We start from the raw sequence: 22171 nt of genomic DNA on the forward strand, positions 1-22171 counted from the left end.
TCCCACCTCCTGCCACAAAGAGCAGCAGGCCAAGACCAGGAGAGCTCAGCAAGCGTCTCTTTGGCTCCCCGACCGATGACCAGAGCTCTCATGACAGAAGGGATTGCTCTTCTCAGGAGCCAGTGGAAATGGCCTACTGCAGGCACTGAAAGCTTCCCAATCATACTGTCTCCCCCTTCCTCCCCAACAGGGATTTTCATACTGCCCTTTTTGCCAGGACAGTCTGGCTGAGTCCCACACAAATCCCTACCCTCTCTGCCTACCACTTGTAGGCCTTGGATTGACCTCAGAGAATGCTCTGTCTCTGTCAGGGTGTTGGGGCAAGGCCTGGCATTGCCAGAGAGCACTGGACTCTCTGTTGCTGCAGTTGGGGCCAGTTTTCTACCCTTTTGCTAGCTGGATCTGAACCCAAAAGTGATAGGGGAGGTAAAGCAGGATTTGAGTCCAGTGGCACATCTGAGACCAAGAAGATTTTCAGGATGTAAGCTTTCCAGAGTCAGAGCTCCCTTCTTCAGACACTTCCTTTCAGGAGAGGTAAAGGATTGCTAGGTAACCACTGGGACCTCCTTCCTTCACAGAAAGAGAGATCCGTCTGGCCCAGAGCGTTTAGGGGTAGCTGGATGGGGGTGGGGCAGGAGGAGAACAAATTGGAGAGGGAAACTGGGTCATGGTGATACTTGGGTGCAGAGGTATTCTAAAAGTTGACATGACCTGTGGCGGTGTCCTGGAAGCTGCCGATTCCTTCTGCATCTAATGCGGAACTTGTGCAAAGAGGATTTGTGGAAACTCAGCTGGGACTGGAGATGAACGGCTCCAATTCAGCTGCCTGTTTCTTAGGAGACTAGTTTGGCTAGCCTTCCAAGTAGCCTACAATTGTATGTACTGGATCGATGTTACGCAAATTAATCTGATGGAGAAACTGGATTGGAAGGTTTTGGCAGGCTTAGGTCTATTTATTTATTTTGACCCCAAATGAGCTCAATGTAAAGGTTTCGTTTTGAGATCAGGATTTTATTTGTGGGCTTTTGCGAGGATGGATGTCCTAGTACGACCATCAACAGTGGCTTTCTGCCCTCACAATGGCCAGAAGGTCTGGTAGTTGGGAACTGTGGCCATTCTTCTGCCCCTCTGAAAGAGGCGAAAGAGGGACTCTGCGCCTAAAGGGGCTCGTGCCACAGAGCTGTGGAACCCACTCAACCTGTCTCACTGGCCAGAGGCTGCCCTTTAGTATCTGGCAGGGCAACTGCGTTGAATGCACAAGGCCCAGAGGTTCAGTCTTTTCCTGGTATCTCCGGTAGGAAGATCACATGCAAAGATCTCTCTCTGATCCCTTGGGTTAACTGAGGTCTAACTCAGGTTTCCTTAGATCATCAGGTTGGTATATGTATGTATTTACTTCATTTATATCCAAACTTTCTCCCCAGAGGGAACCCAAGTTGGTTTACATAATTCACCCATATTATCCTCACAACAACCCTGTGAGGTAGGTTAGGCTGAGAGTTTATGACTGGTCTGAGGTCACCCACCAAGCTCCCATGGCACAGCAGGTATTTGAACCTGGTTCTCCCAGATTCTAGTCCAACACTCTAGCCACAACACCATACAGGCTCTCAAATAGGGGAGGGCCACAGCTCACTGCTAAAGCCAGTGCCTGGCACGCAGAAGATTCTGGATTTTCTTTTCTGCCATCTCCTCTTACAAGAATCTGAGGGAGCAATGGACTTGGCATGAGGCAGCTTCACAACAGGTCTACCTTCTCCCTGCCTGTGTCTTGTCTCCCAGGCCCTTTGCTTTCTATGAGAGATCTGAAGGTTGGGCCCTCCACTCAGAGTTCTCCCTTTGAGGTTGCTGCCTCAAACACACACTGTACAAACACTGTTTTATTTTTTGTACAAAAGCATTTATAATCTGGTTTTACAAAAGTACCTCAATCTGTGTTAGAAAAGAGATTTCCCAGAAGAAATGGGAAAATAATCTGGCATTATAAATACTCTCTAAAGGTCCATAAAGCTTTCTTCCCTAGGAGCTCAGCCAGGGAGCTCCGTCATGCCCTCCTTTCTCTCTTTGTCCCCCTCCCCAACCACCTAGCCATGTGATGCCTGGTTCTTCATTCCTTCATCACATTTAGATGACCTCTGGTGGGGCCCGGCTGTAGTTGGCAAAAGGCTTCTTCGCTGCAAAAATGCAGGGCCCCTTGCCTTAGGAGAGATGCAACTGGCAAGAAGGGCTGTCTGTGGATCCAGGTTCCTGGGGCCCTGGTGGTAAGTAAGGCCCATAGTCCAGTGGGAGCTGTCTGCTTCCTAAGTGTGCCCCTCTTTGGATGTCATTCCTCACACATTGGAAGGTTAGCCTCCAGCAGTCAAAGAGGCAGCTCCCTGTCATGCCATTGGTCCTAGAGCCAGCTCTTGAATCATGATGCCATTCTTGGTCCTAAAAGTAGGAAGGCTTCAGTCCCCTGGGCATGGAGGTACTTGTGCACTGCGGCTCCATGAGGGGCACTTCATACTCCAAGCCATTTGGGGCCACTGTTTTCCCTGGCAGTTTCGGGCCCTGTCCAACCAGGTCTCCATTCTCAAGGCAAGCCTTCACTCCCTCCAGCTCCAGTGGACTGGAGCTGGCCCCCAGCGTGGCTCGTGTTTTCCCCTGCCGCCTCCGTCTCCGCACATAGTAGAAGATGCTGGTGATGGCTGCCACAATGAGCAGCACAGCAGTTACGGCAGGCACAACCATGAGTGTCAGATTCATGTGCCTACTTTGGGTCACGGGGGCATGCTGCTGGTGGGTGAGGTGCAGGGTGTGGGCCTCCACACAGAAGTCCTCCTCGTGATCTTTGTCCCCAAGTGGCCCAATGCAGATGTGATATGAGGAGTTGGGTCTCAGCTCCCGCACTGTGTATTCTGCCAAGGTGGCCGGCAGGTTGAGGGTGACTGGCCGCTTGTCGGGCCCAGAGAGATTACTGTAAGTGAGCCGTATTCCTTTCAGCTGGCTCTTGGACTGGATGTAATTCTGCAGATCCACTTTAAGGGAGGTGCTGCCAATGTGCTTTATGGCAATTTGTTTGGGCTGAGTTGGTGCCAGGGTGACCGCTGGCAAAGTTGCCACTGGGGCTTTGATCTCACAGCGCAAGCCCAAGAAGCCTATGGGGCAAATACATTCCAAGTGATTGTGGGCATCTACTTGGCATGCACCACCATTGAGACAGGTGTAGGGTGGGCAGAGACGTGTCTCGGGACTGGGTTGGCCCTCTTGAGTGGTGACGAGAGTCAGTGTGGAGCTGTCTGGCCTGGGTGTGGGGCTGGCTGTGCTGGGCTCTGGTGGGATGTGTCCACTGCTAGGAACAGGTGTAGCAAGCCTCGGGCTGGTGGTTTTCAAAGCGGTGGTGGTGGTGGTAGTGGTTGGACACCCAAAATCTGTGTACTCCAGGTGCTGGAGCAGCCTACCAGCATTCTTGGGAGGGAAATGGCACCGGGTCTCCTCAGGCTTCTGGAGCGAAGCTTTGCTGGTGCTCAACCAGTTGACAAACCAGCTCATCTGACAAATGCAGTTGAAAGGGTTCTCTGCAGCAGTGACTGCCTTGAGCCTGGGAAAGGCACTGAAGAAGTCCTTGGGGAGATGGTTGAGATTGAGGTTACTGATGTCCAGTTCTTGGAGGTTGGGTAGCTCTTGGAAATCTTCCAAGTGCAGCTGAGAGATCTGGGCATTCCCGGCCAGGCTGAGTTTTGTTAGGCCACGCAGCTGCTTCAGGACCCCCGGCACCCTGCTCAACAGGTTGTCAGAAACGTCTAACTCATGCAGGTTGTGGAGTTTTTGCAAAAGCTCCTCATCTAAGTGATCCAGATTGAGCCCAGCAATTTTCAGAGACTCAAGCTTATTGATGTGGAAGGTGCCTGGCTCAAGGGTGGTGATCCTGTTCCGGCTGATGTCGAGGAGGAGGAGCGTGGGCAGGTGGAGTGGTGGCACCACGTGAAGCTGGTTGTCTTGGAGCTTCAGCTCCAACAGGCTCTCCAGGGAATCAAAGGCCTGTGGGTGAATCAGCCGGATCTTGTTGCGGTCCAGGTAGAGGCGCTCCAGAAAGCGCAGTCCATGGAAGCTCTCATTGCTGATCTCATGCAGCTGGTTGGAGGACAGGTCGAGATTGGAAAGGCTGGTCAGTGGCTGGAAGACATTTCTGGGCAGGCTGGAGATCTGGTTCTGGGAGAGGTCCAGGAGCTGGAGGGCTGGCAGGCCTGTAAAGCTGTTCTCATGCAGGGAGTGGATGCCATTCTCAAACACGTACAAGTTAGCTGTGTCCTGTGGCAGTCCTTGGGGAACTGTGTGGCTTCTCCGAGAGATGCAGAAGACTGTCCGGGGCTGGCTGCACTGGCAGTCGGTTGGGCAGCCCTGGGCAAGGATCCCTGCAGGGAAGAGCAGCAGGGCCCAGAATATGGGCGACCTCATGGCGCAGACCCTGCAGAAGGAAAACCAAAGGACTTGAAAGGAGGCAGCTTCTGCCATGAGCCTCCCCCCACCCACCCCCGCCAATCACTCCATCACAGGTCAGGCTGGAAATCCAACCTGGTCTTTCTTCCTAGCGGAAAAAAGGTGTGCCTGCTAGCAAAGGCTGCTCTGAGCCCCGCAGAAGGCAGGGCCAGTCCTACCTCCAGCCCACAGTTCCACATTCCCCCTCCCTTCTCGGCCAGCGAGAGGGGCCAGGAATTTGGGCACTGCAGTTTGCAACAGAGAGGGCTGTAACCTGGCACTGGCTGGGTATGTTGTGGACTTTGAACAGGAGGAAAGGACGAAACCAGACTCTGGCAATGCATTCAGGGAGCCACGTGACCTTCTAGCTGGCTGCACTCTTTTTCCACAACTCTGCCCGGGAGCTTTTGTGCAAGTAAAGGTTTGTTCGGCAAGAAGGCAGTGTGGAATGAGGGCTTTGGCTTGTGCCTGCTGAAAGTGGGGCTTGGGTGGCTAGGCAGGAGCTGAGACCCTCAGCAAAGGCCAGCTCGTGGACCCCCTACTCCCTCCTCTGCCAGTAATCCCTCTCAAATCTGTTCCAGGCTCAATGTGAGGGAAGCCAGCTCCCAGATGTTCCGGACTCCTTTCAAAAGCCATTTCTGTAGGGCAGCCCTCTCTAACAGCAAGGCAGGATTCCTACAGTTTCACTGGGGGAGTCAACAGCTTCTGCCTTAGGGGGGCATGTAGGTGGCTTGTGATAATGGGGGGCACAGAGGAATAAGGCCATTTCCTACCCTCTCCCGGAGCAGATATTCACTTTTTCCTTAGTCTGCCTCCATGGGCTTCCCCTCCCAGGATGTGGGAGTAAAAACAAGAAGGCCTCCTCTGAGCAAGCAAGCAAGCAAGCAGGCTGTGCCTCCCCCCCTTCCTTTAACATACGCCTGCTTCCAGTCTGAGTCCCTCCTTGGCTTTGGTCCTCGGGTGCATAAAGAGAGGAGGAGGCTAGGCCGTCCTGTCTGAGTGTGGACTACTGAAGCCCTCCTGGCTGCAGAGAGAGCACTGGAGGCTCCCGAGTGTTTGTTTTTTGGTTCGGCCGTGCCGGAGGCAGCTCTGCAGAGTCATCACAGTCGGGTGGTTCCTGCTCCCACGTTCTGCAGGCAGACCTCCCCTGACACTTCGGGGCCAATGAAGTGCATTTGGGGGGCTTAATTCAAAGCATTTCGGTTGACGCCAGCAAGAGATGGTGACTCTCAGGAGTCAGGGCTACTTGAGGGTCTTGTGACAGAGCACCAAATGGTGGATTGTAGGAATGAGAAGCAAGGGGTAAAATGCTGCCGCCAGCCATGTCCCCCCAGTCTCTTGGAATCCCTGGTGTTGCTAGGGACTACTGTAGTTACGTTCTGCCATGTGTTCACACCAAGCATGAGGATGCGCGCACACATGCACACGCTTATACACACACAGAGTGGACTGCTCTCCTCCTTCCCTTTGCTTTGGAGAAATACACCCACCCTAACACAACACACTCTCCAAACAGGCCCTGTGCAGGGATTTCTGCCCAAGAATACCGCAAGGCTATTGAACCTTGGCTGCCCCCCCCCCAAATACTTATCGTCTGAGACAGACAAAGGCAGCCCGAGCCAGGCAAGCCCCACCCAACCCCCTCCTGGAGTGCATTTCCCTCCTTCTCCCTGCCCAGTTCCAAGTGGCCACCAAAGCAGCTGCAGGTCTGCTGGGCTGGGTCAGAGAAGGGCCCACCAGACTCCTTCTGCCCTCACCCCAAGACTGTTGGGCCTTGCCAGGCCTCAGAGAGCAGGACTGACCGCTGTCTCTCAGAAGTGTCTCTCCTCACTCAGCGGAGAGGGACACTTCTTGCTCAGATCCATGCGGGAACTCCCTGCCCACCAAAGAAGCCTCCCCTCCCCTTCTGTCAGTACATTGGGAGGGGTCTCCAAGGCTGCCAAGTGAGAAGCATGTGCTGTGCTTAGCAGAATTGGGGCTGGTCTTGTTTTGCATCCCCTTCACAGATGGCTGAACCATGCAGTGGCCAGCCACCACCCCTGGCTCTGTTTCCCTCCTCCGTCATTTCCATCTGACAATTCCCTAGGGAGCCCTGACAACAAAAATCGTCTTGGATCCCTGAGTATCGTGCTGCTGAATTTCATTCCATTTCTGTTTCCTTGGTCGATGAGTTCATCTGGGGAAATGACACAGAATGAATCAATCTTCTCTCCGCCTTTGCAAAGCCTCCTTCTCCATGGTGCCTCCCCTAACATTTTGTCAACAGCCGCCACCCCTTGAGGTCACCAACAAAGGCTGAATCAAGCAGGTTGTGGATTTAACTCTGCCTGCCACCACTTCCTGCTTTTAAACTTGATATGCTGGTTCTGTGGAAAGATGGCAGGGCTCCTACACCTGTATCTTGGGAGGGGGCAGTCCCCTGCCCTGCCTGCCATGGTCATAGATGGAAGCTTCAACTGGCTGAAAACCTTCTCCCTATTTCAGGCATAGGAGGAGCGCCACCCTTTCCCAATCTTGGCATCCCACTCCTTTGGTGAACTGGTTTCTTCGCCTGCCTTGGGGTTCTGGTACTGTGATGCATTCCTTCCCCTTTTTACATGGGTTCCTGAACCTTTACCACTCACACTATAGGAAGGTCAGATTTCCATTCCCCTGAAAACCTGTCCTTCAAAGAAGAGGGCAGAAGTGCCCCCACAGCCCTGTATCCTTCTCCACCCTTCCTCTCCTAATTTCATATTGCGGATCTGTTCCTATGAGGTTTCCTCCATGAAAGGAAGGGAAATTGTTTATTTATTTACTTCATTTCTACCCCTGCCTTTCTTCCAAATGGGGATCCAAAGGAGCTTACATCATTCTCCTCTCCTCCATTTTATCTTCACAACAATCTTGTGAGGTAGGCTAGGCTGAGAGTATGTGAATGGCCCAAGGTCACTCAGCGAGCTTCCATAGCATAGCGGGCATTTGAACCTGGGTTTCTCAGATCCTAGTCTGACATTTTAATAATAACTAGGTCCAAATGCATTCCTTCCACGGAAGATAGTTTCAGGTGGGTAGCCATGTTGGTCTTAGATTTCCAGGGTGTGAACGCTCTCTGATTCTTGAAAGCTCACAGCCTGGAAACTGAGCTGGTCTCTAAGGTGCTACTGGACCTGAATCTTGCTCTTCGACAGAAGAATTACCTCAAAAATCCACATGGATTTTTTTTCAGCCGGTGAGAGTCAAGTATTCAGTTTGTGAACTCTGAGAAATTAATATGGGCTTTCACAGTTCTGATGGAATGTTTTCCAGGTGCTGCTTTCCTGGGGAATAATGCAAAAAAGAACGCCTATGGTACACAGTGACTTGTTCCTGGGCAGTCACCTTTTTAAGGTCCCGGCAGCCAAAACAAGACTCCTGTGACACCTGAGAGACTTTCATATTGGTTGTATATTTTGTCAGATGCATAGATGTGTTGTGGGTCCTGGCTCTCTAAAGGGGTGTGTGGATGCTGCTTCTGCCCATTCCTGTCGCCCTTGGCCATGGCAGAGGGTGCATTTTAATGCACCTATGTACATGCAACCTGGGGGCCAAACTACACCTTTTTAAAGAGGGAACCCAGACCCAACTCTGTTTCCCTGCAGCCACACAGCAGCTGTGGGGATTTTTTTTTAAAAAGCCTAAACAGGTTCAGAATACTACAGTGTGGGGAGGACATGCTCTCCCCCCGCCAGCCATTTTCCCATGCTGAAACAGTGCTGGGAGGGAAGCTATTTCCTTGTTGCTGCTGCTCTACACAGAGTATTCTGTGCAAAAACAGGGAAATAACTCCCCCCAGAACAGTTTCTACATCGGAAAATGGCTTGAGGGGAAGGAAACAGCAGCACTCCAAGCCTGCTTGAGGTCTCTTTACATTTAAAAAGCCATTCCGTACTGCTGTTTTTTAGCTGTGGGGAACCTGAGTTGGGTCTGGGTTTCCTTGACTGCAGGATTTCCAAGCTGGGTGCAGGTTTCTGCCCTTTGAAATGCCCTCACAGGATGGCCGCCATTTCTTGATGGTGCAGTCAATATTCCACTCAGGGCCAAAGTACACTTTAAAGAGTTGGGTCTGGGTCCTGTGAGGGTGTTTCCAAGGGTTTCCTTGGGGCCTGCTCCACTTTCTGGCATTCTTGGCACAATTAAAAGCAGCCAGGCAGGGGCCCTACTTGTGTTTCTGGGGAGGACGGAAATGGTGGTTGGACCGAGGAAAGCCTGAGAGGGCTGTGTGGGGAAGGTGGGTCCCAGCCAGCTTCCAGCATGATGGAATTAGGGGCCGCTTGCTTGTCTGTCAGCTCTTTGAATAAGTGAGAGAATATTAGCCAAGGAGAGGGCCATGTAGGGGGGCTCAAAGTTGGCATTACACAGACAGGTAATAAACTCTGGAATGTGCAGCTGGACAAAGGGAGGGGGGACGCCTCCTTCTCGGGGAGGAGAGGGGAGGAAGAATGTGACCTCTAAGATGGAAACCTCTTTACCCTTTCCTAACTGAATGGGGGGGGGGGGACAGACCGAAAGGACTTCTGCTTCAGATTGTGAATTCACCATGGTGAGCAGCAGGCAGGCTTTAGTCAGAAAAGATCAGGCATCTCAGTCTGCCTACTTGGTCGCTAAGGGAAACCTGCATGGTTAGAGTCCAGTAGCATCTTTAAGACTAACCAACTTTATTGTAGCATAAGCTTTCGAGAGCCACAGCTCTCTTTGTCCGATGCATGGTTAGAGGAAGTCTGCCTGTGAATTCCAGATGATTGGGATGTAGAGCAGGCCTTCACCTTCACACACGGTTGGAAAAGGAAGCATGCTGGGCCTTTGGGCTGTTTGCTTTGTTTTTTTCACTGTATGTAAATGAAGGAATTAAATAAATCCTGCAATCAAGGAAAGGCCCAATTTGATCTCCTGTGTTGTCTTAGTGGGTATCCCATTTTCCTCTGTGACCATGGTAGCTAGAAAGAGTCACTCTCTGGCAGAAAGCAAACCCTTATCAGAATTACCCACAGCTCCAGCAGGTGTGATGGTTAAGAGTGTCAGGCTAGGATCTGGGAGGTCCAGGTTTACATCTACACTCTGCCATGGAAGCTTGCTGGGTGACCTTGGTCAAGTCACATTGTCTTTCAGTCTAACCTTCCTCACAGGGTTGTTGTGAGGATAAAATGAAGGAGAGGAGAACGAAATAAGCTGCTCTGGATCCCCTTTGGGGAAAAAGGCTCGGTACAAATGAAATAAATAAATGTACAGGGGGGCAAGCGGCTCTCACTTCTGCCTTCCCTTTCCACAGTTGTCTAGGGCAGGCAGGGGTTGTGAGGCCCTCTCTTCAATGCACCCTATCCTAGCCTGCCTTTGGAAAAACAGTTCTTGCTCGTCCTACTTGGCTGCCGTGGTGCTGGCACCATCCCTTAACTTCTCAGGTGAAAGACCTTTACAAGCTCCTCCATGGAGCTAAGGGTTTCGCCTAGAGCACTCTAGATAATGGGAGCCAGCTGTGACGAGGGGGGTGCTGAAAGGTTGGCTTGGATGTTGAAGGGCCTAGTGTGTTTCCTTGCCAGGCAGTCTGTGTGCAATGGTTGGCCGGAGGATCTGGTTTCTTGCTGACATCTGGCTTTGGGGAAGGAATGGACCCTCCCTTCCTCCCGCCTGCCTTCCTGGGGGCTGCCATTAAGTCTATTTGCCTCTGCTCCATCAATCAGTGTTTGTGGGGGGGGGGGGGCTAGCACTGCCTCTTGGACTGCTGCTATTGGAATGAGGAGCTGCCAAAGAAGCCCCCAGGTTTCCCTTTGGGGGCTGCTGCAGCCTCTGCAATCCCCCAGACTCATTTGGGGTGCAGCTTCCTCACTGCATAGAAGATGCTCAGGCTTGTGGGATCCCAGGGAGGACTCAGGCTTCTGTCCCATCACCGACTTCAACCACAAAGGCTCAGTTCTGAAGAGAGTGCTCCTGAACATGACCAGAGAGTCCATCTCTTTCCTGAGCATCCCCTGGCACACTCTGCATTATTAGGCAGGGGGCAGAATGGGGATTAAATAGCCATGTCATCTTTCTACAGAGTTGTGGTTTCTGTTTCTAGCCACCCTTCCCTCTAACCAAATAAATACTAGGTACACAAATTTCATCAGTGCAAGCATTGCCTCCAAACAAGTGGGCCAGCCTCTTTTCTAGAAGGACTTCTCCAGTGACAGACCAAGACGTAACAGAACAGTAAATTAAAGTTACTGCCTTTCCTAGTGGCCAAAGCTGCCACCTGGGGTGACCTGGTACCAAGTACTCAACAGCTTCACGGTGCTCCCAGTAGCACAAACTGAAGAGCCCACATACAACCATTGTATCACCCCCGCTCCAAAAAAAGATTACCACCGTATCAGCACCACTCCCCAAACTCAAACACTAGGCAATCATGCCTTGAGCCCATCTGAAACCAAAGCACAATCTCAAATGCCCCCCCCCTTTGACAGAGCTTGATTCTGGTGGCTGCTCCTCACCCCCTAGCTGAACACAAGCCAACAGCCAGGACACAGATGATGCTCTAGGGGCCCCCTAAATGACTTGGAACAGGCTGATTAAAAGATCCTTTTTTGACTGGGAGGAGAGGGGGCAGGGGGCTGTTTGCCAGTCCTCCAGAGTGTGAAAGTGAAGGGCTGGAAGGGTCAGTGCCCTGCCCAGGCTGGAGCCAGATGACAAGAGGCGGGAACTGCTGGCTTTGTGAATGAGCTCAGAGCAGGAGGCTGCTGGATCCAACTGGCTTCCTTTACTCTTTGCAGCTTTGCCAGGGCAGCCTCAACTCTAGCCCCAGTCTACTCCCCCCTAGACCCCTTGCCACACTCTTCCTATTGCCACTGCCAATATGTGGAAGGGGCCAGCTGCTCCCAGACTTGCAGAGCTGCTTGAGAAGGTGATGAAAGTGGTGGAAAAACAGTCAAACTGAGCAGTTTTTGAAAGCACCAAGAGGCACAAGGGCTTTTGCAACGTGCCTCTTGCCCATGCTTATTAATCTGCAAGGAAGCAGAGTTTTGGGGCTTCTCCTAAATAGCCTTGATTAGGAGGCTCAGTGAACAATTAAGCATCTTCCTTTGGTCTGGGCCAGTCTTCCTAATGGAAAGAAGAAGGGCCAGAAGCAGTTCACTAGCTAGTCCTTGGAAAGGTAAATCTACAACCCCTCCAAGATTCTCCCCTTCACCCATCCAGCCAGGCTCCATACCTCTGCAGGCCCTCTGCCCACCTCAGTTTATTTCTGATCAGTATGGAGCTATGACTGTCTCCAGAAGCAAGAAACATTGTGCAAGCTTTCCAGCTCAACAGAACCCTTCATTAGCCTGGATATTAAAAAATGTAGAAAGATAGAAGGCATATTCTTTAGGCTGTGATGTTAACATCCAGCCTGATGAAGAGTTCTGCTGAGCTGGAAAGTTTGCACAATGTCTCATATCAACTTGGTTGGTCCTAATAAAAGGTAATGCATGAATTTCATTCTTGTTTTTAGAACTTGGGTGGACCAATATGGCTGTGCAGCATATTTTCCCTCCAGGAGATCTAGATTATTGGGTAGAGTTGTTAGGAACTATGCTGGACTTGTGGCCTTCGGTGCGTGCTGGCTCAGCGAAGCCCACTTATTTTCCCTGCCCCCCTCCCATGGCCCAGCTGTGGCTGCAGGGCTTCATCCTGCTGGAATGCAGAGCCAGCTCCTCTGCAGGAAGGCATCTGCTCCCAAGATGTGGCAACTGAACCAGAGGCGTCTCCTGACACACTCTCCCTCCTGCTTCTGCTAAAAAAAAACCCGAGCAGGGTGCTGGCTCAGTGATTGGCAGCACATCAGAGACCCGCTTCCCCCACCCTGCCGCATTCCTTCCCTACAACCAACCCCCTTTTAAATTGCCAGACTGGGGGAGACGACACCACACTTGGGCTGTCGGAAGCACAAATGGTATTAGAAACACCTGGGCTCTCCACAGCTGCGGGGCAGGGGGGACTGCTCTGCACGTGCTAGGGTGGGGGTGAGGGAGAAATGATGCTCCTTTGCCCTCCCTCCCCGCTTTCCCTCTCCCTTTCAGTGAAATCTGTTCTGGATTCTGCATCATCGTGTTAAACCAGCTCCGTGCAGTCAGCCTGGAGAGTGCTGGCTGCCGACAAGCAGTAATGCAAAATAGGTGTTTTGCAGAGCCAGTGGGGCGTGGTGGTTAGAAGTGGGGTGGGGAGAGACCCGAGTTCAAATACCCACTTGCCCTTACACTGTCTGGGAGATCTGGGGCCAGTCACTCCCTCTTGGCCTAACCCCCCTGCCAGGCTCATTGAGGATCAAATTGCTGCTGCCCAGAGCCCCTTGGAGGAAGTGCAGAATAAAATGTTCTCACTGAAGAGATAACAAATAGGCGCAAACCTTGTTATAGGAAGCGTGCTTCAGGAGTGCTTCGGTGGGTACACTCACATCCTGTTCATAACCATATTACAGGGATGTCCCATGGAAATCATCAATGACAGTTACTGAAATAGACTATGTAGATATATTGTCGAAGGCTTTCACGGCCAGAGAACGATGGTTGTTGTGGATTTTCCAGGCTGTATAGCCGTGGTCTTGGCACTGTAGCACCAATCCATATGCAAAAGAACCTCCTCAGGATACAGTGACGCCTCCATCCATTAGCATTCCACACCCTGGGAAACTCCTACAGGATGACTCAGCCCAAACCCACTTTCCTGAGTAGATATAAATTACCTGCCAACATCTTCTCCACACTGTGACACTGAGAGATCTCTGTCTTTTGGTGCTACACCTCTGAAGATGCCAGCCACAGCTGCTGGCGAAACATCAGGAACTACAATGCCAAGACCACGGCTATACAGCCCGAAAAATCCACAACAGACTATGTAGAGTCCCTCTTAGTTTTCTTTCCCCCTGCAGCTGCCTAGAACCCTGCAGCAATCCTACATGGAGTTGCAGCACCAACTCTTTCTAAGCACCAGACTGTCTTGGTTTGATGTGGGTGCATCGATAGAACTCAGAGTGATGGAAACTTGCTAGGGCAATGGTTGAGGAAGCCCCATAGGATGCAGAGTCCCATATGCTGGGTGATGAGCCCCTGCAGACCCTGGGTTTTTTTTTTGAGGGGTCTGTATTTTGGAAGCACCTGCTGCTGCTTCTGAGCTATGTCTCTAGCTTCTCTTTGCAGGCATGTGTACAGAGAGGGGTGGCAGCAGGCAAGGTTGCTCAGACTCTTGTTTTGCTCTGACCATTGGCTTCCTGGTTGGTTTGTGTTTCCCATACCCTGCACTTTTGGTCAATATCAGTGAGGTCACAACTCTGCCCCCTCTTCCTGTCACATGCTAGAAGCTCAGAGACTGGAAAGGCCAAAGACCCCTGTGCTGGGCGACTGTGACAACTCAGAGGGCTGGCCGGAGAAGTTGAGGGTGATAAGAAGGGAGCAACGAGATCCATTCCAGCCAGTTTTGAGCAAAAGGGAACTGAAGACTGAGGCAGGATTGCATTGCAAAGCTGCTGGACACAGCTATTCAATCTGGGGCTCTCTGGCCAGTTATGGGGTGTAGCCCCCTTCCCTCTGCTCCTGGCTGAGCCCGCAGGCCAGAATGAATTTGGCTTTTTCCCCAGGATTACTTGATGGTGCTGTTGCACCCTGACCAACAGGCAAGTCTAGCACCCTGGCTCACAGCCTGGCCACAGAGTATGTGGCCATTGTTTCTGGATGGCCACCAACTGGAGGGAGTGCCCAGCGCCAGCCTCGCCCAGCTGGAATGCTGCTTGGCAAGGGCAAGTTCAGGTTTCGCGGTTCCAGTTCCACCAGCTTGCTGAGCAGCATTCGCTGCCCCTTTAATTAGCTCTCCCGCAGTAACAGCCTTGACAGGGGCAGGCGAGGGGCAGGCAGGGCCAATACCAAGCCTGGCTTGCCTTCTTGGCAAGCCTGAGGACTTGGCTTGCAGACCCATCACTGCCCTACCAGACTGCACCACGTATCAATAAAGGAGCTAATTTGGATCCAGCCAGCCCCAACCATCTCCCACAGCAACAGAAGCCCAGCAACGGACGTGCAGGCTGCGCGGAAAAGGTCACATCCAAGGCAGTGGGCAGTCCCACCCATCTGCCTGTCCCATCTCTTCCTTGGAGGGGCCAACATAACCTTCCCTGCCCCCTTCCTCCACCTCCTAGATTACTGTTCTTGCTTTTGATACCTCTCGGCTTTACAGAGCTGTGGGCTTCTCTCTGCGGAGCTACCAGCATGCTGTCGGCCAGGCCACACTCAGGTCTCTTGCCATTGGCCAAACCCAGCTGCTACCTTCCCTTCTGAGGCTCCTGCTGGGCCTTCTAGTCAACAAACTTCATGTCCCTGTGCAGCCTCCTGTGTGGCCGCCCACTTCCCTGCTGCAGGACACAGAAGGTGATCCATGGGGCATCATGCGTACCTTGGGTGGGGCCCCTTGACCACAGCTGCCTGAGCAGGAGACTATCATTAGCACACGCACAGATCTAACCCCTCATTAGTCTGGGAGGAGCTGCCCAACATGCATTCCTTCCCGCCTTCCTGTGGCCAGGATGTCAAAGGATCCAGCTGCAGCAGCTGGAGGCCAATGGAACTACTTTCCACTTTGTTTATGCCAATGCTTGTGCTGTGTCATATGTAGAGTGTGGGGGCTTCAGGAGAGGGGAGAAAGTAAAGTGCTCCCCTCAAAATCTAAAACTAGCCCTAAGGGAACAACCAGCTTTGAAGATGTGGTCACAGGCTGGTGAGGCCGAATTCAGCCACGGCAGAGGGGCCTCTCCTGTCTAGCACTTTTCTTTGGTGCTGGGTGCTTTTTTTGGTTCATTGAAAGATGCTGCTCTTGCCTGAACAGAAGCTCCTAGTGCCAGACAACCCCTAACACAGGAAAAAGGAGCAGCTCAAACATTGGACTCTGCAAAAGAATCCAGCCAGGAAGAGAGAAGACGCTCCCTACTGCTTGCCCCAGCTGCTGGCCACTATGGAAGTCTCCCCTTATCTGTTCTCAGGCAGCTTCGGATGATTCCTCTCCCTTGTGTGCCTGACAAGCAAGCTGTGAGCTCTCAAAACTCATGAAGGATCTCCTGCTTCCCTGGTACTTTGACCCTTTCCTGATCTGCCATCCACACACACACCCTGCAAGTTCTCAGTCATTCACACTATTTCACTGTCTTGCACATTTGGGAGTGAAACACAAGCAGGCACTTAGACTGTCTTGCTGTTTGTTATGCCACCATGAAAATGATGTTCCCAAATCAGTATGGGGAGGAAAATGGTGAATGGCAAACTGTGAGCCTCTGTTCCCAATCTACACCAGAGTTGCCAAAAGTTCAACCAGGATTATACATCCATCTTCCAGTGCAGCCTTCAGTCTGTTTAAAAATGAGACATGGGCACACTGAAAATTGCCTTTCACACATGCACAGCAGCAGTAGGAAAGGGCTCCAGAGTGCTTTAAGCGACACGTCTGAAGTTACACTCAGACGCCTCCTGCATTGCAGGCTTCTTTGCTCGGAGATGCCTGCAGCCTCTTCCCCTGCCTTACTTCTCCATCCACCTTGGGTGTGTGAATATGCTTTTCTGCCAGTTTACCTTTCTGGTTGTTTTTTCTCACCAGTGCCTGGGCAGGATGAACAAGGCAGCCATTGTCCAGTGCAGGAGCTGGCCGTGTGCCTCGACTCTGGCTCTCCTGGAGGTAGGCGGTTGCTGCCAGCAGCATCCAGAATGCGCATAGCTGGGGTGGGGGGGGGGTTCAACACTCCTACACGTATCCACCTCAGAGGAGGAGGAAGACAAGGATTGGTGCCCTTTCTTTGCTAAGCAAATCCAGAGCCCCTCTTGGAATGTCCTGGAGGAGGCCACAAGTGGGGCATCCCCTTCAGGTTTCAGCTGTTCCATCTCAACCCCTTTCTCCTCGGTAGTTTGGATTTGCCAAGCAGCAAGGACCATTTTGCTGGATGTGTGCTTGGCTGCAGAAATGGGGCAAGAGTGCCTACAGGATACTAGCATCGTCTCATTGAATGCTTGCGTGCAAAGCCTGGTCAGTTACCCCTCAGAAAATGACTATTTCTGTTTGTTTACGGACGGAATTTTTATGTGGCATGACCCAGCATCCATGGTTGACGTTTTCCCGTAATTCTTTTGTGCCAGTCCCAGAGCAGTTTCTTGGGTGCCCCTTCTGCCCCCTTTCCCCACCAAGGCCGCAAACTCCCTCTCTCCCTGGCCGCCTCTGCCCCTCCTCAGTTTTTTAATAGATTTGCCCTCATTCCAGAACCTTCCTCAGCAGACTGTTTCTCTCCTCAGCTGAAGTATTCCAGGCGCCCCCACCCCCGCTTGTCAGGCCCCTCCCCAGGTGCTTAGGAGGAGAACAACCAGAGCGGCTGCCTTCCAAAATGAAACTAATTCCAGCCGCCCGACCATTCTGGAGCCAGTTGCGTGGGAGGACTGACTCTTGCACCTCAACACCCTCCTGCCCGGCACCCTGTCTGACACACACACAGAGGCCAGGAATGCTACTCCCAAACTAACATCTAATGAGAATTCCAACACCATGACGGCAGGCAGCCACCTTTCTGGTTTTGCCACGCTTTGGCACAGCTCCCACTGGACAGGAGGAGGGAGAAAGAACTCCCCAGGTGAGAAGAAACTTGAGCTGGTAACTCCCTGAGGCTCCATGAAGCCTTTCAACTGGGGGAGTGGTTTGGAAACAGATAGAGGCTTTGCTCTGGAGGAACTACCTTGGTGGTTAAATGGTCTTTGCAGTACACATGATCTCATCTGTGTGCCAGGTAAATTAATGCAGATTAACCTGTCACCCTTGATACTAAATGGACTGGCAATGTTCTGAAGCAACCTACCTCTAAATGCCTTGTGCCAAGGAAAGCCACTCGAAACTGTTTTCAAGGGCTTCCTTCTGAGCATGGAGTAAGGGTCACTGGGTGTGTGGAGGGTAGGTATTTGCACAGGGGTTGGATTAGATGACCCTAGAGGTCCCTTCCAACCCTATGATTCTATGAAATATGTTGGACTGAGTGGATACAGGAAGCTGCCTTATCCTGAATCAGATCCTTGGTCCATCAAAGTCAGTGTTGTCTACTCAGACTGGCAACAGCTCTCCAGTGTCTCTGGCAGAGCTCTTTCATGTCAATAACAACCTGATCTTTTTAATTGGAGATGGTACCGGGGATTGAACCTGGGATGGGACCTTGTGCATGCCAAGCAGAGGCTCTGCCACTGAGCCATGGATCCTGGATCTGATCCAACAAGCCTCTTCTTATAGAAGTCTCTCAAAACTATGCTAGCTAAGTGGAACATCCGTGTTCAGTAGCTTTGAAGGTGGTGACAAACGGTGGAGAAAGGCCACCACCTCCTCCAGGCCTCCCTTGTGAGCTCTCTCCAGAGGCTGGCCCTCACTGCTGGCTAGAGGGACCCACCACGGTTTGGCCCAGCGAGGCTCTCTTTCTGTACTCTGTACTAATAATCACGAAAAGCAGGCACAAGAACTGTCCTTCTGCACAGATGCACTGAAAGAACTATTCCTTTTTATCACCCTAAGACTCCTGGTGGTGACTAGCAGGTAGATAAGGGGTGACTAAGAGTGTCGCTGCCTCAAACAAGCTTTCAGGTTCTTTTTGTATGTGGGCTGGCTCTGCCGCTATCAGAACTTTTGGGTTCTGGATGCTCCTGGCTACAACTGTCCATGCATTTGCTACTACCTCTACAGCAAGCATGCCCCATGCCCCACTTGAGCAGCAGAGATGTTGGTATCAGGCTCTGTAGGCATGAGCGAGGTATTGTGCAACATCTGTAACCTCCCCAGAGACTTGCTACCTATTCCTTGAGCTCAGCTGCCAACAGGTTGCTGCAGGTGCCCCTGCCTTGCAAGGTTAGGGGTGAAACAACTGGGCAGGGCCTTTTCCGCAGTGGTGCTCCACTGCTGACACAGGGATGTTAGGCAAAGTCATTTGTGATGCTAAGCAAAGACACTTCTGTTTGCCAGAGCCCTTGGTGGCTAATGTGTTGTTCCTGCTGTGGTCATTGTTTTAAGTTATTTCTTTTTATTGTATTTATTTAGTGCATTTCTCAATCACCTTTCCACTAAACTAGATGGTTTACTGGATTTTATTTTTGATTGTAAAATTACTGTAAGCAGCATGAAAGGCTGTGTGAAAGGGAGGAGGCGCGTGCACACTTTAAATAGACAACGTAATAATATATAGCATAGGTGATGCTCTAGGTATGCCACAAAACTACCGCCAACTCTTTCTCCGTTTCTCCTGTAGCACAGCCCCCCCCCGATCCACTTGGATCTTCTCACCTCCATTGGCTTGACAGCCAAGGCACTTGGAAGTAACTTGTTTACTAGATATTCCACGAAGCAACCTCATGTTTGGAATGACTATTAAGGTAGTTTGAGGAGTTTGTGGTGGTGTGACCCCACCCAAGGCATTTCTTGTTTTACTGCTTCCCAACTACTACTATTTCAGCATTCTGAAATAGGCATAGAGCAGAGGCCACAGTCCACAGGGAGGGGGAATGGACCTCTGGGGACTTCCCAGCATTAGGGGGGCACACATACTTACATAGGCCAGAGGATGCCAGGTAGCTGGTACTCTTATTCACACTGTGCTGTCATTCATAAGATCCCATCCCAGACCCACCAATCCAGAGCCAGTGCCAGCCTTTCACGAGATGCATATGGTGGATCTCTTGGAAATGTCAGAGAGCATACCTAGAGCCTTTGCCATCAAACTTTTCATCCCCTTCTGCCTCCAGGGGTGTCTGAGGAAGAAGGCTGCACTACTTCCAAGCCTATCCACCTCCACTACTGGGGGAGACTGGCCCTCAAATGAACCCGAGGGTGGAGGCCAGCTCTTCTCCCCATTCATACAACCCCTTTCTGTATCTGACAGCCTTTACAGAACAAGTAGGGAAGCAAATCAGCACCGGCAGGGAAGGGCCTGGTGTTGATCCCGGGGACTGCAGCTCATTTCCAGGTCCACCCACACACCCTGTTCCTTCTGGCTGTCTAAATCCCACCTCAGAGTGGCTTTACATCACTTCAGCTTGGAAAGGAGCCACCTACTCCTGACCAGACTGAAAGGGGAGGTGGTACAGAAGGCACCACCGTCTATTTCCAGGGTGCTGTCTCAGGGCTCCAGGAGGAGCAGTGGGCTTCTTTGCCTCTAACGCCAGGATGTCCTGGGGCGCTTGGGACCCTCAATCCCAGGTGCTGACTGCAGGGTGCACTTTGCACATGCTCAGGATCACTTCCTCTTTCCGTTCTAGAGTTCACCCGTGGCATTTAACACCGACGCGAGCCCGGGCCTGCCTCAGAGGGAAATCTTCCAGGCCGGGCTGGGGGGGGGGGGGCGTGTCTGTGTGAATGCACCTCTTGGGTTGACCCCGGGCGGAGGTCTTCTTTCCAGACCCGCCACGTCGAGCGCTGGCGGGGCTGCCCTGCTTGGGCACCTGGCTTTAGGGGGAGAAGGGGAGATGGACGGAACCGCCTCCCTCCCTCTCCCTCCATCCTTCTCCGTGCCTTTGCTAAAGAGATGCGAGTTGGCTCCGCGCAGCGAGAACCAGGAAGCCGCCGGCGCGATCCGCCGCTCCGGAACCCAGGACTGCGCCAGCCGCCGCGATTGTCCGCGCCAGACTTACCGCGGTGACTGAAAAGGAGCTGCTGCCGCTGATGCGCTCGTCCGGGTGGCTCTCTAGTGCGCGGCGCGGCAGGCGCCCGGCTCCCTCGGCCGCTGCATCGCGCCGGCCCCCAAGCGCAGGGCCAACACCGGCGCCGACGGCGCGTCCTTCTCCGTGCCCGCCTCGGCTCTGCCTGCCCTCAGCCCGCCCCCAGCTCGTGCGGCGACCGGCGGGAGGGGCCGGGCCCGCAGGCTTCGCGATTGGCCGGAGCCTTTGCCAGCAGGCGGGGCGCCGCGCGAACAGAGGGCCTCTCGCTGCCGCAGCCCCTGGTCAAGCGGACTCCGGGACTCCCGGAGCAGGGTTTGCTGGGGCGCCGCGCCCGCGCTGCCAAGGGTCGGGAGAAGCGACAGGGGAAGGGGCTGCCTCTCCCCCGCAGGCCCCGTCCCAGGCGGCTCCTCCACAGTCCCTGGCTCGCCGCTTCATGACCGGTTCTGCCCCCGTCCCGACCTCTGTTGCCCCCTCTGCCTCTTGCGCGCTCTTGCCTGGTGCTTCCTTGGTATCTTCCGGGGACAGGACATCTGCGGGGCAGGGGCGGCTCGGACGGTGAAGCTGGCCAGGGCTGGAGCCTTCGCCCGCCACCCCTCTTTGCATCCCCAGTGCTCAGGTTGCTCCTGATCTGAAGGCAAGGCTGTTGGTGCAGAGCTGAACGTGGGACATCCGTGCCACGTCGCCACGCTGCCAGGGACAGGGTGCCCTTTGCTCTCTGGCCCACGCTCCTGTTCAGCTCCGTGCTGGCTGCTTGCAGAGAGGAGAGGGATTGGAGCTGCAGCTCTGGTTTAGCAGGCCCTTCTGCAGGACGGGCTGTGGGGGGGACAAGTAGGGCCCGCCTCTCTAGCTTGGGTTTATGCACAAGTCATATACACTGTAGAACTGGGGAAAGAGGCGCTTTCCTCAGACTCCAGCTGAGAGAAAAGGAAGGGCAGGTGCTTGTTGACTGGCTGCAAAGCAGGCCTTTCCTTCTGCCAAGCTGCTTGTTTCCCTTTGGACAGGCTTCTTTGGGCCTCCGTTGGAGATGGTGCCTGCTCTTGCAAGGGGTAGATACATGCCCCCTCTTTCCTTTGTGCTGCATCAAGCTCCTCCATTACTTAGGAAGTTAAACATTTTCTTCTGGATGGTTTTCAGCCACACATGCATGCGTGTGCACGCGCACTCTAGCAGCAGAGGCACAGCTCCCTTGCTAACGGAATTTACCTTCGTCGGTCCCCAGATCAAGGTGACTGAGCACTGAGGGTGCCAAGCGGGCATGGGATGCGATTTGGCATCCCTTCATCCTTGGCAGGACTGATGGTTGCGCAGGCCTTCCTCTCGGAGAGGCAGGGAGGAGAGGCCATGGCTAGTAAAGAGAACCTCCATATCCAGAGGCAGTCAACCTATAAATCCCAGAGTCAGGAGGCAACCTGAGGGGAAAGCCTCGGCCTCTGAGCCCTGTTTGTTGGCCCTTCAGGGCAACTGGCTGGCCAATGTGTGAAGCCGAATGCAGGCCCCCTCTCACCTATCATGTATGTGTGGTCCTAGAGCCACTACTCATCCTGGGCTGTGGGCCCCCAGCCTGTGGCAGCTCCAAGCTTTTGCCAGACCTTTGAAAATGCTCCCTTAGCTGGTCCCATTGGCATGGAAAAGACCAACAATTCCCTGAGCTTCCTAGGTAGGAACAGTGGTGCTATGAAGGGGGAGGGGTCTGATGGCCTCAATACCTTCAGGAGCCAGCCTAGCCTCAGGCTCTTCTTCCCATCTTTAGCAACACTTGTCTGTGGAGGATGTCAGGTGAGACCATATTCTCGAACATGCCACGCAGCAGTGTCCTTTCTTGGCCAGGCCCCCACCAGTTTCCTTCTCACTGCTGGCACTGAAAAATGTCCCTGTCCTTTTCAGAGCACCCCCTCCCCTGGAACCCTGTCCCCTTTTTGTATCAAGGGATCAGCCTCCACTCCACACTGTATTGCAAGCTCTGGTACATTTACAACACTCCTTTGATATCCGGATAGATTTGAGCATAGATGTGCCCTGGCACCAGCACCACACCCAGG

At 52.9% G+C, this 22171-nt stretch overlaps 2 protein-coding genes across 5 annotated transcripts in view; one reads left to right on the forward strand and one right to left on the reverse strand.

Annotated features, from left to right (window-relative positions):
* Window positions 1-22171, forward strand: part of LOC129338853 (mitochondrial import inner membrane translocase subunit TIM16-like) — a 74150-nt gene that overhangs the window by 35478 nt on the left and 16501 nt on the right. The window lies entirely within an intron of this gene.
* On the reverse strand, window positions 1863-20533 carry VASN (vasorin). Of its 3 annotated transcripts, none has more exons than XM_054993369.1 (2): window positions 20106-20533; window positions 1863-4447 (listed from the first exon to the last, which is right to left on the reverse strand). In XM_054993369.1, exon 2 carries the CDS (start codon window positions 4435-4437, stop codon window positions 2431-2433), a length of 2007 nt encoding a protein of 668 aa, XP_054849344.1. In that variant the 5' UTR covers window positions 4438-4447; window positions 20106-20533; the 3' UTR covers window positions 1863-2430. The 3 variants fall into 3 exon arrangements, with proteins under 3 accessions (XP_054849344.1, XP_054849346.1, XP_054849345.1); XM_054993371.1 differs by lacking the exon at window positions 20106-20533 and adding an exon at window positions 5377-5395; XM_054993370.1 differs by lacking the exon at window positions 20106-20533 and adding an exon at window positions 4638-4656.

This window comes from Eublepharis macularius, chromosome 12 (genome assembly GCF_028583425.1).
Source record: "Eublepharis macularius isolate TG4126 chromosome 12, MPM_Emac_v1.0, whole genome shotgun sequence".
In the NCBI taxonomy this organism is placed as follows: domain Eukaryota; kingdom Metazoa; phylum Chordata; class Lepidosauria; order Squamata; family Eublepharidae; genus Eublepharis; species Eublepharis macularius.